General features: G+C 66.4%; 1 protein-coding gene across 2 annotated transcripts in view; it reads right to left on the bottom strand.

The window, feature by feature from the left end:
• Positions 1–13,793, bottom strand: part of LOC120232344 (maestro heat-like repeat family member 5) — a 70,666-nt gene that overhangs the window by 2,938 nt on the left and 53,935 nt on the right. Inside the window, exons 20-27 of one of the 2 annotated variants that reach the window (XM_039233003.1) lie at positions 13,201–13,360; positions 12,012–12,235; positions 7,141–7,278; positions 6,778–6,892; positions 5,931–6,074; positions 1,558–1,734; positions 831–986; positions 157–276 (exon numbers count right to left, since the gene is read on the bottom strand). In XM_039233003.1, the coding sequence (XP_039088934.1) occupies positions 157–276; positions 831–986; positions 1,558–1,734; positions 5,931–6,074; positions 6,778–6,892; positions 7,141–7,278; positions 12,012–12,235; positions 13,201–13,360 (1,234 nt within the window). Of the gene's footprint in view, positions 1–156; positions 280–830; positions 987–1,557; positions 1,735–5,930; positions 6,075–6,777; positions 6,893–7,140; positions 7,279–12,011; positions 12,236–13,200; positions 13,361–13,793 lie in introns of both variants that reach the window. The other variant, XM_039233004.1, reaches the window with a different exon arrangement.

The following is a 13,793-nucleotide window of genomic DNA, read 5'->3' as shown; positions in this document are numbered from 1 at the left end:
CGCGCCCCGGGCCCCGCCTCCCGCCCCGGCCCCGCCCCACCCCGGCCCCGGCCCCGCCCAGGTCCCGGCTCCCCGCCCCGCCCCAGGCTCCGGCCCCCCGCCGCCAGTCCCCGTCCCCTCTCCGCCTCCAGGTCTGGCGCGCCCCAGGCCCCTCACCAGGCAGGTCCACAGGAAGTGGCGGGCGCTGAGGCCCGTCTCCCAGGCCAGCGTGCAGAAGAGGGTGTGCTGAAGCCGCCAGCGGAGCAGCACCGCACAGCGGTACAGGGCGAACTTGGCCTGCTGCGGGGACAGCCACGGGAGGGGTCACCTGCCGCCCGGGGGGTCTGGGCTGGACGCGTGTCTCCCCCAGACCTCGAGTTTCACGTGGGTCTGGGGCCCGACGCCACCCTCTCCCGCTGTACTCTGAGCCCATCCCCAGCCTCTGGGGCCGCCCCCGCCCCTCCTCCGCGCCGGCCCCTGGCGGGGCCCAGGGCGCTTCTCACATTCGTTTTGGAAGCGGCCGCCGGATGCCTCTCTTCCCGCGGCCAGGAGCGCCCCGGGCGGCCGCGCTGTGTCTCCTTGGCCTCGGCATGGGGCACGGCTGGCACACGGGAAAGCCTGACCGTTGTACCGAGGTCAGTGAACGACCCGAGCCCCCACCGCGTGTCAGGGGCTGGAGACTCAGCAGGGACTGCAGCAGGCCGGGTCCTGTCCACGCAGCGGGCGCAGCTGCACGGACGCCCGTGTGCGCGCGGGCGGACCTCAGTCACGCACCCGAGAGCGCGGCCGCCCCCACCGCCTCCTGCAGACGCTCAGCCCTGCCCAGGGGAAGCCGGTCAGCAGGTACTGACCGTGACGACAGCCGGACAGCGGTCCTTCAGGCGCAGGAGCAGGGGCACCATGCTCTGGTGCACCTGGGTCCGCAGGCCGCTTAGCTCCCTGCCCGCCATGGCGGCCACCAGGTCCCCGAACAGCGCCATGGCCGCCGCCCGGATCGCGTCCCGATCCTGCAAGGTGTGGGCTCAGAGCCACGGCCAAAGCTGCCTGGGGCCTCCACCCTGTGGCCCCTCGGCCTGCACGTCCCTCTGCACGTCCCTCTCGTTGGGCTCTGGGGCCCCTGGGCAGGGCCGTTCCACCCCCCCTCCACCCCGGACAGGTCCCCTCGTGGGTCTCAGTTCCTCCAGCAGAACCTTACAATCTCTCCCTGACCACCCAAGGGTCACCAAAGCGGCGTGTGGGGAGGCGGGGCTTATCCCCTCTAGTTCCCCAGTGATGGGAGACAGTCACTGCAGCACGAGGGTCCCTTCTGGAAGAAGGGTAAGGGGCAGCCGCGGGGCTGGAGGTGGTGAAGGGCGATGCTCTGCCACCTTCGTGGAGAAGGGGCCGAGTGCCCCCTGGCGGCCAGAGAGCCCAGAGCTGCCCAGGCCCCCCACCCCCACCCCCCGGGGTCTCCTCTCCCCAGCCCCCAGGCCAGCCGGCAGAAGGGCAGTCGGGGTCCCCTTGCCTTTGAGGACCAGGGGCCGGCACAGGAGGGGGGCATAAGCAGGGAATGTGCCTGCCCCGCCCGGGCACACTCACGTCATCGAAAAAGGAGCGGGCGTTGAAGGCGACCCGGAGGCTTTGGGCGACCGCGCCGTTTGTGCCCAGGCTGTGCAGCACATCCGACACGGTGCCCATGACTTGCACAACCACCTGCTCGCTGCTGTGGAAGAAGCCGTCGAGAAAGGCCGGCAGCTGTCCGCAGAGCAGGCTTCCCTGGGGGGATGCGGGCCGGTGGGCGGAGGGTAACCAGGACGGGGGGCTCCTGCGCCCCACCCCAGCCCTGCGGGTTGGACCCGAATCACCTCAGGCCCTCCCTCCGCTGCCCCTCCCCAGCCCCCAGCCCGGCCTGGGGGGCGGCACTGGCCCTGCACGTCTGCCCGGCGTTGTGCGCCTAAATCCACTGGGATCCGGCCCTGGGCTGCCCTCCAGGAGCCATGTGGTCACGGACAGGGCTTCGCTCTGAGGGGGTCCTCCTGGGGCGCAGGGGTATTAACCCCGTGCCAGGTGGCTCCCAGCTCCTTCTTTCTCCTGTCGCCATGCTGGCTAGAAGCCTCCCCACCCCCCCAAGTCTTGGAAACCACGCTTCCCTTCCCCCGCCTCACTGGCCTTTAGCCCGGTTCCCGGCCTCCCCCGGGTCAGCCAGGAGGGGCCTGGGCCTGGAGGAGACAGGGTGGGTCAGCTGCACACAGACTGAGGTCACGGTTCTCCACGTCACAGGGGACTCGGGTGCCCGGGAGGGTCCCAGACCCTCTACATTACGACGACCACTTCCCGCTTGCACACTACTTTAAACAAGACTCAGTTCATTCGCAGCCAGTTCTGTCTGTGCCTCTTGTTAGCCTGGTGCTCGTGAATGTCCAGGTGAACGGCTGGAGAGCAGCGTGTCGGCAAGTGGATGTGTCCTGCCCTCCGGCCCCTCACCAGTGACTGTGAGAGCCAGGGTGATTGTTACAACTTTAGGACAAGTTTTCGGCCGCTTCACTGGCTTCCTGAGCTCCGTTTGGTTTTATTGTACTAACTTTTCAGCAAATGACTCCTTTAACAGTAACAAACCCTTTCTGCACACCTACAGGGTACAGGCAGGATGCTGGGACGGGACTCGGGTGCTGGGAGTGAACAGCAGAAAGGGGTTCTATGGGAAGGACCAGAAAAATAAAGCATGCACAACACAGTGAGTGTAAGGGGGTGAAGAGCATTATGAAAGAAGATAAAGCAGGGCAGGGGGTGGAGCAGGCCGTGGAGGAGGCCATGGCTGTTAGAAAAGTTTAAGTAGGATCAGAGAAGGTGTCACTGAGAAGGTGAAAACTGAGGAAATCCTTACAGACGTGCTGGGAATGCATTCTAGCATAGGGAGCATGTGCAAAGGTCCTGAGGCAGGAGCATGCCTACCTGTTTGTGAGCAGAGGAGAGACTGATTCACAACCTCACAGGAGGCTGCTGGCTGCTGGGTGAGTCTACACTGGAAAGGAGAAGGGGCAGCCGTTGGGACGGGGGTGTGTGCAGTGGCCTGGGGGAGATGCTGGGGGCTTCAGTGAGGGAGGCATTAGAGCGGGAGAACAGGTGGATTCTGCGCTTGCTTGGGATTTCTTGATTGCCTGGACAGCCCCCAGTTTGGGGTCCCTGTCAGCTGAGATGCAGGTTGCAGGAGATGCCTGTTTGTGGGGGTGACAGAGTTTGCTGTGGGCATGTGGAGTTTGAGACTCCAGCTGGGATCCGAGCGGCGAGTCAGGGCTGGAGCTCAGGTCTGGGGCTGGGCTATGGATCTGGGGGCAGTCGGCCGGTAGATGGCACTTAAAGATTGGAGGGGGCCCGCAAGGGAGCGGCGAAGGCGGGTTGGGGGGGGATGGGAAACAGTCCTGGGGCGCCATCCGGTGCCAGGCCAGGGCAGGAGGAGACGCCAGGGAAGGGGCCACCCAAGACGTGGGAGGGAAACCAAGCAAGCAAGGCATCCTGGGCCACGTGGATGGAAAAGCCACTTGGCCCGTGTGCTGAGGGGCCCAGTGAGGAGTCCCCCCGCGGGAGGTCACAGGGCACCTGCACATGAGTGCCTGCAGGCTGGCAGCGGGGGGGGGGGTGCCGCCTGGAGGGCTCCCCACCTTCCTCCACGGCAGCTGGATGTGTCATTCAGATTGTGTTCCTGGTGCCTTTGCGCCACCTCCAGCAAGCACACAGGGGCCCTGCCACAGCTGGCCGCGTGGTGCCCAGAGGAGATGGGCGCCCCCTCCGCCTCCCTGCAGCTCAGGGTGACCGCCTGGCCAGCCGGACTGGAGCACCTGTGGGTCGTGGCCTCAAGGGGTAGGGTGTGCACCAGGTGGCTGGAGTGGGCAAGGTGGTGGCCACACAGATGCTCCCGTGAGGGCAGCGCCCGGGGCAGGGGTGCACAGCTAGCAAGGAGGAGCAGACCAGGACGGCCACACCCCTAGAGAGAAATGCACACCACCCTGTTCACGCCGCAGGTAGCGTGGGTCTGGTGCACGGGCTACCCTTCTGGCCTCCTGGCACACTACCTGGCTGGTACAATTTGTGTGTGATGACAGGCAGAGGTGGAGGCGAAGGCGCAGGGGCGAGTGGGAACGGTCCTGAGAGTCCTGCAGGGGGCGCTTCTCTGCTGTGGGGGCAGTGACTGCTGATGGGCCTCAGCCCCGGGCCCTGTGCCACCCCTGCTCCGTTCAGCCTGTGCCGCCCCCACACCAGCCGGCCTCCTTGGCTGGGCACACTCTGCACCTGCCTGTCCCCCCAGCCCCGCTGTGGCCACCAGCCCCACCCCACTTGGAGCCACGCCCCTTCCCCGGCCCTGGCCGTCCTGGTCTGGCAGCCCTCCTGTCTGTCTTCTCCACCCCCCACAGGCCCCACCTGCTGCGGGGCATAGAGGGGGCACACGGACACGTCCTACTGACGGCCCGCAGGGACAGCTGGAGACAGGTGTGTGGATGACTGACCACTGACCCACTGACTGACTGGCTGAGTGAATGAATGAATGATAGAGCAAATGGGAATAATGGAGTAAGTGAATGATATATAAGGAGTGAACAAAAGAAATAATGAAAGAATGTATCATAGATGAAGGGCCCAAGGAGCAAATGGATGGGTAGATGGTGGATGGTGGATGGGTGGGTGGATGGGTGGGTGGATGGGTGGGTAGATGGCTGGATGGATGGATAGATGGGTCGATGGATGGATGGTGGATGGATGGATGGGTGGATGGGTGGATGGACAGGTGGATAGGTAGATAGGTGGACGGCTAGATGGATGGGTGGATGGACAGATCACGGAAGAAGTGTCTGTCTCCCTTATCAAGTACCTACGACGTGTCATGTGCAGTGCAAAGGGCTTTGCCAGTCGTGACCCCAGTGGAGATCTCTTAACCGTGTGGACGTGCAAGGTGAACAAAATGGGGCGTGGGGGCTGGCAGACAGAGGGCTGTGGGACCTGTTTGGAGCTGGCCCTGCTGTGGCCCCCTACCAGCGCCCACAAGCCCTGAAGGTATGTACGTTCAGCGATGGGATGGGTCTGGACATCTTGCCGTCCGTGTGCTCATGCAGCCCCGGGGGTGGCTGGGGGAGGCCCAGGCCATGTGCTTCCCCATCCGGTGAGACAGCGTCTTTCTCTAAGCTGATGTCTGCCCTCTCCGGAGCCCCAGCCGGCCCCACACAGAGTGCCGGGAGAGGCAGCAGCTTGTGGCAGCGAATGGCCAGAGGGGAACCCTGGGTCGCGAACCCGCGGCCTCAGCGCTGCACTCACGGGCGGGCACTCTTGCCACCCCCATCTCACAGAAGCGGACGCCGACTCAGTCCAGAAAGCTGAAGAAATGTGCCAGCTAGAAAGTGCTGGAGTGAGGACAGGACGGGCCCGGCGCCCTGGCGTGTCACCTGGGCGCTCGACACGGCACAGCACGCTGGGAACCCACGGCGGCGGCGACATCGGGCACCAGGTCAGAACCAGGGGATGGGGGGCGCGGCCAGATGCCCCACAGGGCCTTCTCCCTGCCTCCCTGCGGATGCCCCCACTGTTCACCGTGGGAGTGGCTCCTCCAGTGATGGGGGTGGGGGCAGCCGGCAGCGGACGGGAGGCCCCGACTCTGGGGTTCTGGGGGCGATCCCCCCTGCGGGCTCCCCCTAGGCACCTGTCACCTGCAGCAGCACTGTCTCCTCTGTGCGAGGAAGATACAGGTCCCCGGGGAGCAGACACTGCACCCCTCCCACAACCCTGCCCAGGGCCGTCACCATCTGCGGGGCACAGGTGGGACACTGAGGCTCCTGGAGGTAAAGTCACGTGTCCCCAGCCACAGTGCTGGGAGGGACAGAGCCAGGATTCCAGCCCAGGAGGCCTTGGCTGTGCGTGTGTGCGTGTGTGCGCCTGTGCGTGTGTGCGCACGCGTGTGCCAGCTCTGATGCCCCTCGGGCCCTTACCTTCTCTGGGTGGAAAAGGATGTTTGCGAGGCCCTGCAGGCTCAACACGCGCACCTCAGGGCTGGAGTCCTTGAGGCCTCGGGCCAGCACCGTCAGGGCGGCCTCTCTGGGGAGCACCTCCGGCAGCGTGGGGCTGTAGAGGAACTGGGGCGGCCCCCAAGGGCAGGCAGGTCGGGGTCCTGTAGGGAGCCTCCGCCTGTGTCTGGGGGGCAGGACTTTTAGGAAGGGCAGCAACTGGCACCCCCTGGGTATCGTTTGAAGCCTACTTCCGGACTGGTTTAAGTCTTCAGAGTCTAGCTGGGGAAACTGAGGCCCAGAGAGGGAAAGGGTCACACAGCAAGACTGGGTCTCATGGGACACCTGGGGAGTGGTGGCTCAGACATCCCTGCTGCTGGGGGGGGAGCGGCGCCAGGCGTGGACTTGGGTCTCTCCCTACTGATGATGTCTGTTAACGGAGATGTCAAACGCCCCTCCCCCGCCCCCCGCTGTGGCCCTGCCTCAGTTGCACAGTCTGCCACGTCCACCCCTGTCTTGTTCTAACCTGTGCGCTCTTGACTTCACAGCCCCAGGGGGAACCTGAGCCCAGCTCTGCCTGGCCCACCAGCTCTGTGGCGGAGGGCGGGGCGGGGGCGGGTGGGGCGACAGTTTTGCCCAGGCCACTGACGGGGGGCTGCCGCGTGGGGGACCCGGCCCGGACCGTGGACCACCCTGGAGACAGGAGTGGGAAGGACGGGGTGTGAGGGTCCGTCCAGGTGGGCCTCGGCCCATGGAAGGTCTGATGGGGCACAGAGGCAGCTGGGGGGGCGCTGTGTCCCGGGGGCTCCTGCCTCCCTGTCTAGGCCGCTACCTCAGTGAGGATGAGGACGGCCGTCTTCCGCTCTCGCTCCTCCTCGCTGCGCACGGCGGTCAGCAGCTGGCTGGTCACCGCCTTGATGTGCCCGCAGTGGTTCTCAACCATGGCCCTGGGGCTAGGGGAGGGGGGCTGGGCCTGGCATCTGCCGCCCCCTGGCAGGGGTGGGGCTGGGACAAGACGCCGTGTCCACAGCCCCCGGGGATGTGCGTGTGATCGTGCACGGGGTGGGGGGGCACCGCCTTCCGTGCCAGAGGGCAGTGTGCGCGCGCTGTGGGTCCGTGGGGCTGTGCTCACAGGCGGCCCTACAGCCAGCGTCCTGGACAAGTGGTGGCCGGCCCGCCCCGGCCCCGCCCCTACCTGGCGAGGAGACGCGCGCCCTGCGGGTAGGTGTGGGTGCTGGAGAAGAGTTTCCAGGCGCCCTGCAGCTCCATGTGGGCGAAGTCCTGCCAGTGCCTGGGGCTGGACAGCAGACCCTTCAGTGCCTCCAGCGACGTGCTGCGGGGACAGCGCGCGTCACCGGCCGGCCCTGCCCCAGCGAGGGTGCCCATCCGCCCCAGGATGGAAAGGCACCCTCTGGCTCCTGTCTTGGCTCAGGGCCCCAGCGGCCTGGAGGCCTCCCGGGGGGTGAGCTGTGCTGGGTGAGGGGCAGCATGGGGCCATTCGGACCCCGGGGCTGTGCCCTAGTGTCAGTTGCTGGGGCCGGAGCCTGGAGGGTGCCCCCTCCAGGAGGGAGGGCCTGAGATTGGATGGGTGCACGGTCAGGGTGAGGGGTGCCTGGGGGGCCTCAGAGGATGCGCCTCACGTCCGTGGCTCAGGGCACGGGCTGGAGGGCGCCTCAGAGACCGGCGTCTCCCAAGTCACGGGGGCAGAGGGTGCCGGCCGAGCCTTGAAGGGATGGTGCCCTTTAAATGTGGGGCCAGGAATACAGAGAGGGCACAGCAGGGAGGGAGGAGCAGCACTGGGGGGCGTGGGGTCACGGAGGCCCGGACAAGTGTCCGGCCGGCACTCCTGACGTCCCCCTGCCCTCGGAGGACACAGAGAATCCAGGTTCCATTGGCGCACGCGCGTGTGCACTCACGGCAGTTCTCCAGATGCAGAGCAGGGCGGGCCCGGGTGCTTGAGGCCCAGCGCCCAGTCCTGGTGGCCTGGCTCCAAGTCTGCAGGGCGCCGGGCTGGGCACAGGCATGGGGCTGGCTGGGCACCACAGGCAGGGCTTGGGGCGAGGGCCCAGGAAGGCAGGCCTGGCTGTCCCGTCCCGGCCGCCCGGTGCCCCGTCATGTCTGTCCTGGCCCCGGGTGACAGGTCGAATTGCCCTGGACATGCGAGGAAGCTCCCAGAATGCCTCTGCCAGCGTGGACCGAGCATGACTCCGAGCAGATTTGCGAACCCGAGCGTCACAGGATGGAATTCGCGGTGGCGTCCACCCCAACACCATCTGGCTTGTCGTGTCGACCCAAGATGTGCCGTTTTCCGGGGCCTTGGGCTCAGCCAGAGTGACCACAGTTTCAGGAGACGGGGACTTCAGGGCAGAGTAGCACTTTGTCCCGTCCGTGACGACGCTTGGAACTGTCCGGTCCTGGGGGACTTTGGTTATGACCCCGCACGGCTGCCTTGTCCCAGCAGCTGCAGGAAGGGGCTTCTGGAGAGGTAGCGGGGGGCCGACTGGGGCGTCCCGGTGAACCAGCGCGCCCCACGGGGCCCTGAGACCCCAGCGACGCCTGCCCGGAGCCCAGGCGGTGGTCCTGTCCCCACTTCCCTCCCCCCGCCTCCCCTGCTCCTGACTTTTCCTTTAGCCTTCAGCTGTGGGGGAGCACACAACGTAAAGCCTCCCGAGCTGCCTTTGCGCGCACGGTTCGGCGGAGTGAAGCCCACTGCTTGCGTCCAGCTCCGGGCACTCTGTCCCTCCCCGGCTCTGACACCTCTCGTGCTCTGTGTGCCCGGACGTGGGGCTCCAGGGTCCTGCGGCGGCAGGGGGACCACGCAGCTGTCCTGGGACGGGCTCACCACCCAGCGTCTGTCCCCGGGGCCCGTGCACGTCGTAGCAGGTGTCAGGGCGTCCTTCCGTTTTGAAGCACTGTGTGGACCGCCCAAAGTTTCTTGGTCCGTCCGTCTTGGCTCCTGAGAAGAAGGCTGCTGTGGCCGCAGGTGAGCAGGCACCGGGGTCCCTGCGGGGGGCCCCTGCCGGAAGTGGGCTTGCTGGAGCACGCGGGATTCTGTGTGATTCTGTGTTCAGAGGACCCGCCACACTGCTCTCTGCAGCGGCTACACCCCTGTACCTCCCCTGCCAGGGCTGCACCCCTTTACGTCCCCGCCGGGGGCTGCACCCCTGTACGTCCCCATCGGCGGCTGCACCCCTGTACGTCCCCGCCGGCGGCTGCACCCCTGTACCTCCCCGCCGGCGGCTACACCCCTGTACGTCTCCACCGGTGGTGGCTGTTTTCTCAAGGTGCCTCCTGTTGCCAGGCTCTGCCACCTTGGCCGTGCGTGCAGATGGGCTGAGGCGAGCAGGGAGGGTGCAGGGGTGTGAAGCCTGCCCGGGTCACCTTCCCTGGCCACATGTTAGCTGCTGGAGGGCAGTGCTGGGTCTCCCTCACCTGGACATTGCCCACTCTGGCCACCCATCCCTAGTGCCAACTGGACCTTGCCACTCCCTCTGCATAGAGCCCTCCATGGCTCCCCGCTGTTCTGTGTGGAGGCTGCCTTCAGGGCCTCCTTCCTGTTCCCTCCGTACTTGTCTCCTCTCCCTAAGGCTCTGTGCCCTCCCAGCCCCCACCCAGGGACCTCAACCATCAGTCAGGTCTCAGCCCAGATGCTGGGTCCTCAGGGACCAGACGACACCCCTACTTGCTGGTCCCAGAGGCTGGACCAGCTTAGCAGGGTGTCAGGGACTTGAGAGACTTGATTCTGCATTAACGCTCACTGGGCTGACCCCCGGTATCCAGTGCCATCCCCGTGCTGCCGGGGGCACCCACAGACTGGGCCTCTGAGCAGTGGGTGCCCCGATCCCCTCCTTGGCCTGTGTCCCCCTCGATGGTGCCATGTCGGCCAGGCATCAGACCCTGGGCTGCGGTGACCCACTGGCCCTGGGTGTGTCTGCCTGTCGCCCCACCGTCCCCCGCTATTTGCTGGCACTGCTGCCGGCTGGCCTGCCCTTCCTTTGGGCCCTTTGGGTTCTCCTCTGGGCAGAGGCGGCTCAAGGAGGCCGTTGGAGCCCCGCCTGGTCCACCAGAGCCCCGTGTGCCCCTGTGGCTGAGGTGATTGGCTCAGGGGTGAGCATGTGATTGAGGGCAGGCCAATCAGAGCCGGAGGACTATGCCAGGCAGGGGGTGGAGAGCCTGTCCCTCAGTGGCTTGGGCCACCTCCCTCCTCCCTGGAGAGGACTCGCCCAGAGAGAGGCCAGGAGCTGCCTGAGTGCCGGCCGGCCCGGGAAACAAGCTGTACAGGGGCCCTGGGAGACGGACAGACGCACCCCTCCCTGGGGGAGACGGACAGACACCCCGTTCCCTGGGGGAGACGGACAGACGCCCCCCTCCCTGGGGGAGACGGACAGACGCACCCCTCCCTGGGGGAGACGGACAGACGCACCCCCTCCCTGAGGGAGGCGGACAGACGCACCCCCTCCCTGGGGGAGGGACAGACACACCCCCTCCCTGGGAGCGTCTATGGGACACAGACATTGGTTGTCAGGCGGTGGCCCAGGGAGGGGTCCGCAGGGCGTGAGGAGGACCGTTTGCTGATTTGAGAAGGTGGCTGGGGACACTCAGGAAGTGAGCATGTCAGGGGAAGAGCGAGCAGCCAGTGAAAAGGCCCTGCGGCACTCAGACACTGCGCGTAAGGAACAGTGGGGGCCTCTGAGGCTGGAGCGGAGGGTGTGAGTGAGGCGTGTGTGACAAGAAATGAGGTCCTGAAGCGGCTACAGGGAGCCGGAGGGGGAGGGGCCTCTGGGCCGCTGTGAGCACTGGCTCTTTCTGAATCAAGCGGGGAGAGGCAGGGCGGCAGAGGCCGTGGACATGTTTTGAGTGGGGTCTGGGCTGTGGCGTGGAGGGCAGGGGAGCAGGGGGTGGGAGGCGGGCTAGGGGGCCGGGCGGGTGAGGAGGCTGGACCCGTGTGGGCAGGGGTGGGGCTGGGGGGGGAGCGGAGATGGTTCCTGGCGGCTCCCTCCTAGCCCTCCTACGTACATTCTGGGAGGAGAACGTTTTATTAGCTTATTAGGGAAGATTCATGCATTTTGCATGGTTGATGTGAATAAAAAAAGGACTTTATGCACATTCGAATTCAGAAGCAATACGAGAAGAAATGACATTTTTTTTCAGTGACGCGCCTTCGGGAGAGCTGTTAAAACTGACAAATTACGTGAAACACATCATAACACAAACAAATGAAAAGCGTCGGGTCCGGCGGTTTTTAAAGGCGTGCGTGTTGGGTTTCTCAGGATGCGACCCGGCGCAGAGGGAGGGCAGGTGGCGGCTGGACGGTGGCCAAGCCGGTGGGGCCCGGACCCTCCTACGCAGGTGTGCCCGGCGGCTCAGGCAGGGGCGGAGGCCGAACTGTCCGCGTCGGTGCAGGAGTGCACCGGGCTCAGAGCCACGGACACGAGGAGACCCCGCGGGGCGTCTGCCATCCGGGGCTCCGCAGGGGCCTGGGGACGCCCCTGTCTGCTGCCCCGTGACCCTCCGGTAGCAAGTGAACCGGCCACGTGCCTCCCCTGAGCCCCTCCATGCTGATGGCGGCGCTGGCCGGGGCGGTGCTCGGGGCTTGAACTCCCCCGACCCCGAAGCTCTGTCCCTGTCTGAGTCCTGGGCCCCATGGATGTGGATGTGAGCTTATTTGGAAACAGGGTCTTTGAGGATGGAATGGAGTCAGGATGAGGCTGTGTGGGTGGCCCCAATCCATCATGACTGGTGTCCTTACGGGAAGGGGGAAGCGGAGCCAGAGCGACACAGCAGGGACCGCCAGGTGACGAGGAAGGGGAGGTGGGAACAGTGTCCGCAGCCAGGGGCACGGAGACGGCCAGCAGCGCCGGGGGACGAAGAGGCAGAAGGCGTCGACCCCTACAGCCTTCAGAGGCAGCACGGCCCTGCCAACACCTCGAACTTGGACCCTGGCCTCCAGAACTGACAGGAGGTGCCTGGTGCTGTGGGCCGCGCCCCTGTTTCTCAGCCCTGGGAAGTTAGTGTCTTTGCCTCATCCCTGCAGGTGGAGCCTGAGCCTCCTCCCAGCCCCCTTACCTCTGCAGGCTCGACTGGGCCTCCTCGCTGGGCCGGGCCTCCTCGCTGGGCCGGGCCTCCTCGCTGGGCCGGGCCTCCTCGCTGGGCCGGGCCTCCTCGGGCAGGGTGAGCTCCAAGACGTAGTGCATCTGGGTGAGGAAGGCCAGGAGGAGCTCCGGGTAGGCCTCCTGCATTGCCTTCTTGAACTCGTGGGCAAACTGCAGCTGGTGCAGCAAGTTCATGGCCTGGCAGGGAAGGGGGGACGCTGTAGCTCCCGAGCCTGGGGTCTGGGGGCCCTGCGCCCTCCACAAGTGCCCCCTCCCTGTCCCAGCCTCCCGGGCCGGGGCCACGTCGCTGAGCTGTCTCTCCGGGGACCCTGGCCCTCCCGGCTCCCTGCCTGGACCCAGCGCATCTGGGGGATGCTCCCCAAGCCTCCCGTCCCAGGCCGCCGTCCCCTCTGCAGCCCTGGCGGCGGGGCCGTGAGGCGCTGGGCTCCCAAGCTGCTGCTGGCACGGAGCCTGCCCGCAGCAGGTGTCTAGTGAGTGGAAGCTGGGGACGCGTGGCCCTGGAAGGCAGAGCCATCAGATGGCGGCCAGCCTGAGGCTTCCCGTGCCCTTTGGAGCATTTGGTCCAGAACGTTCTTGAGGTGGGGGGACAGGGTTTTGCGTGTTGAGGGACACAGACAAGACCACCCTGCTGACCCCTGCTCTGTGGTTTCCGGCAGGGAGGGCGTTAAGAAGGCGGGGGGGGGGTGGAGGGGGTGGGAGGGGAGCTGCGCTAGGAGTGAGCTCCCCGTCCCTGCGGCTATGTAAAGAGGAAAGCTGGGCTGGGGGATTTGTACAGGGGGTGGAGCTGCAGGAAGCAGCCTCAAAGACTCCCCCCAAATCTATGGACAGGTTCTCCATTGTTCCTCCCACTCTTCCTCTGCCGGAACCTGCTTCCTGAAGCCCCTGAGCTGTGGGGCCACCTACTCAGCGTGTCCGGGACCCTGGGGCCACGCTACGCGGCCGAGCGCCCTCAGCAGCCCCGAGGGACCACCCTGTCCCACTTGACGGGGCAGAAACGGCGCTGTGTACCCTCCGCCGGACGTGGGGAGCTGGGCCCCCTCCCCCAGCCTGCAGCCAGGGCTCCCCCTCCCTGGCGCCTGGCACAGTGGTGGCCCGGATGCCACCAGTATCCGGGAGTGGTGGCAGTGGTGGCAGAGACTCACGGTGAGCGAGCGCAGGTGGGCCTTCTCCCTGGGCGGGGTGCCGCCGTCTCCGGCCCCGGGGGGCAGCGGCCGCTCACGCAGCCAGGCCAGCAGCTCGGCCACTACCAGGCGGCTCGCGGGCTGCTCGGCCCCCAGGGCCCTCCACAACTGGAAGGCGTGGCTGTGGGCAAGGAGGGGTGGTGAGGCGCCGCCTTGCTGTGTGCAGCCACACCGCGGGCCACCGTGACCGGGGCCTCGGGTACCTGGAGTAGTGGGGGGGGGGGGCGGAAGAGGCTGGGCTGGATCCGGGGGCCTGTGGGGTGGACGGCCATGTGCGTGTGGCCTGGGGGACGTGCGGTGGACAGCGGGCCGGCTGCCCCCTGCCCCCGCCCCTACCTTTGCTGCTGCGGGCCTGCACCCGTGCTTAGAGCACCCCTCCTTCTGGCCTGGGTTTGCTGGGGTCCGGCTGCCCAGGCCCACTGTGGGCCAGGTGGGGGCTGTCAGAGCTTTACAGCGACCTTGTGCCCATTTTGCAGATGGAAAAACCGAGGATTGGAGAGCGAGAGGGGACTGCCCTGATCAGGGAGGAGAGTCAAGCGACCCCGAGAGCTTTG

The sequence above is a fragment of the Hyaena hyaena genome, unplaced genomic scaffold (genome assembly GCF_003009895.1).
Source record: "Hyaena hyaena isolate Hyena2069 unplaced genomic scaffold, ASM300989v1 scaffold_69, whole genome shotgun sequence".
Taxonomy (NCBI): Eukaryota; Metazoa; Chordata; class Mammalia; order Carnivora; family Hyaenidae; genus Hyaena; species Hyaena hyaena.
The sequence above is the reverse complement of the archived record's forward strand: the minus strand, read 5'-3'. Positions and strand labels throughout refer to the sequence as shown.